Source organism: Oryza glaberrima, chromosome 11 (genome assembly GCF_000147395.1).
Source record: "Oryza glaberrima chromosome 11, OglaRS2, whole genome shotgun sequence".
Taxonomy (NCBI): domain Eukaryota; kingdom Viridiplantae; phylum Streptophyta; class Magnoliopsida; order Poales; family Poaceae; genus Oryza; species Oryza glaberrima.
Genome location: NC_068336.1, coordinates 2,947,794 through 2,949,729, shown reverse-complemented (window position 1 = coordinate 2,949,729; position 1,936 = coordinate 2,947,794). Strand labels below are relative to the sequence as shown.

The 1,936-nt window shown below is 47.8% G+C and overlaps 1 protein-coding gene across 1 annotated transcript; it reads right to left on the bottom strand.

Annotated features, from left to right (window-relative positions):
* Positions 1-495: 495 nt before the first annotated feature.
* Positions 496-1,710, bottom strand: LOC127754630 (uncharacterized). The gene is made up of 2 exons (XM_052280203.1): positions 1,480-1,710; positions 496-1,125 (listed from the first exon to the last, which is right to left on the bottom strand). The coding sequence occupies exons 1-2, from the start codon at positions 1,708-1,710 to the stop codon at positions 496-498; spliced, it is 861 nt and encodes a 286-aa protein (XP_052136163.1).
* Positions 1,711-1,936: the final 226 nt, after the last annotated feature.

The following is a 1,936-nucleotide window of genomic DNA, read 5'->3' as shown; positions in this document are numbered from 1 at the left end:
GTACCCCACTATAGAAATAGCTATGAAACTGCTTCTCCAGATCGGCCCAGCTGTTAATCGATCCACACGGTAAAGCAGAAAATCAAGTAAAAGCTGATCCAGCCAAAGACAACCGAAACAACCTAACCCTCAAGGCATCTACAGCTGATGCTTCACCACACTGAGCTAAAAATCGGCTAATATGCTCATAAGTTGATGTACTATCTTGCCCTGAGAACTTTGAAAAATCTGGAACTTTGAACCGGTTAGGGAAAGGGACTCTCTCAAACCATTCAGGATATGGTTGTCGGTATAAATTTCCAGTATCTTTTGGTTTAAGCCCGAACTGTTCTCTCATCACGTCAGCAATCACATCAGCCCATAGTCGTTGTTGAGCTGCTCCTTGCGATTGTTGCTGCATGGGCTCAAATTAGCTGTACTGAGGAGCAAATTGAGGCTGAATTAACCCCCCTTGCTGATATTGGTCTTGCAGGGAAGGGAGTTGATATTGATAATTTAAATTGCCCCCTGGTAACTTTGGTAGTTTGGCTGAATATTTCGCACCAAGTGCTCAGGGGCAATCTGAGGTACTACCGTGTGGTCCGGCTGCACGTGATGGACCAAATGCTCTGGGACAACTTGATTCAGAGTATGTCGCCCAGCCGATGGATTCATCAAGCCTTGCTGGTGAATCGGCTGAATAGTCTGCTGTCTTGACGGTGTTTGCTGAATCGGTTGCACAATCTGCTGCCTTGGTGGCGTTTCTTGAACTGGCTGCACAACCTGTTGCTGAATTGGTTGTACAACCTGCTGGATTGGAGGTGTTTGTTGAATCAACTGCTGCTGGACTGGATCAACAGCAGATTGAGGTGGTAAAAACATGGCAGCAACCTGATCCTGCGTTAGCCGATTCGCAACTTGCCCACTATGCTGTGGCTGCTTTCTCATCAACAGCCGAGGATTAACCAGCTGGCCTGGTGCCGGTGTTGATGGAGCAGGTGGAGCAGGTGAGGAAATCGATACCGGCGCCATCGGCTGGGTTGATGATGCAATGGGAGGAACCGCTTGAACAGGTGGATGAATATCGGTGATCAAAGGACGATAATTTGGAAATGTACCTCCTGGCAAATAAACTGGGCCTGCAGCCTGATGCTCAGCTATTGAACCATCGGCTATTGCCTTCATCATGTTTGACAAGGTATTGACTAATACCCCAGATTGATTGATTAACGCATTGTGCATAGCATAGTCAACCCGGTCTTGAAAATTATTGAAAAATTCCTGTGACGCACTGCCATCTTAATTATGATTTCCTCCCTGTGGTCCCTGAGTGCCATCACCTTGAACTCCATGCACTCCTTGAGAGTGGTCACCCTGATTCTCCTGAGCCGATCCATCTGTAGCACCTTTGTCGCTCGGTTGAGCCGAGCCATCTAGGGCTTGTCTCAGTCCCGCATCCTTGGAAGAACCGGTCCCGGGGACATCAGCCACTACTCACACCTGATACTTTTGCACCATTGTCCCCTTGCGGGTCTGCATGAATGAGTTCAATAACTGGTTCCGTGCTTGCTGCATCATTGCTTCAAACTCCTTCTGATCAGGTGTCAATTTGTCTGGAGTAATGGTCATAATGTTGCCCTCATTAATGTCAGATTGGTCTAATTGCTGGATCTTCTCTTTAACAGAACCTGGGCTAGCCCAGGACGGCGATGGTGGCGGCTTCTCGGCCATGAGGAATAACTGTTTTCTGACTTCTAATCGGTCCCACCGGGCGTGCCAAAAACGTGTTGATAGAAAACACGAGGCTTGGGAGATCTGCTTAACTCCAGTGCAGGTCCAAAACTCGCCTTCGGATGTATGAGCGTGCCAGTTGATTTGATCCTACAATCAACAAGAAACGAAGACCAAGAAACCGCGATTAAATCCATAAATGATAGTCGATCGGCTAGGTGCAGAT

Excerpts from the sequence above, each read along its gene's own strand:
- LOC127754630 (XM_052280203.1), bottom strand. The coding sequence starts at position 1,710 with ATGGCCGAGAAGCCGCCACCATCGCCGTCCTGGGCTAGCCCAGGTTCT. Across the intron at positions 1,126-1,479 it reads CAATGGTGCAAAAGTATCAG|GCTGCAGGCCCAGTTTATTT; the intron begins GTGTGAGTAGTG and ends GCTGAGCATCAG.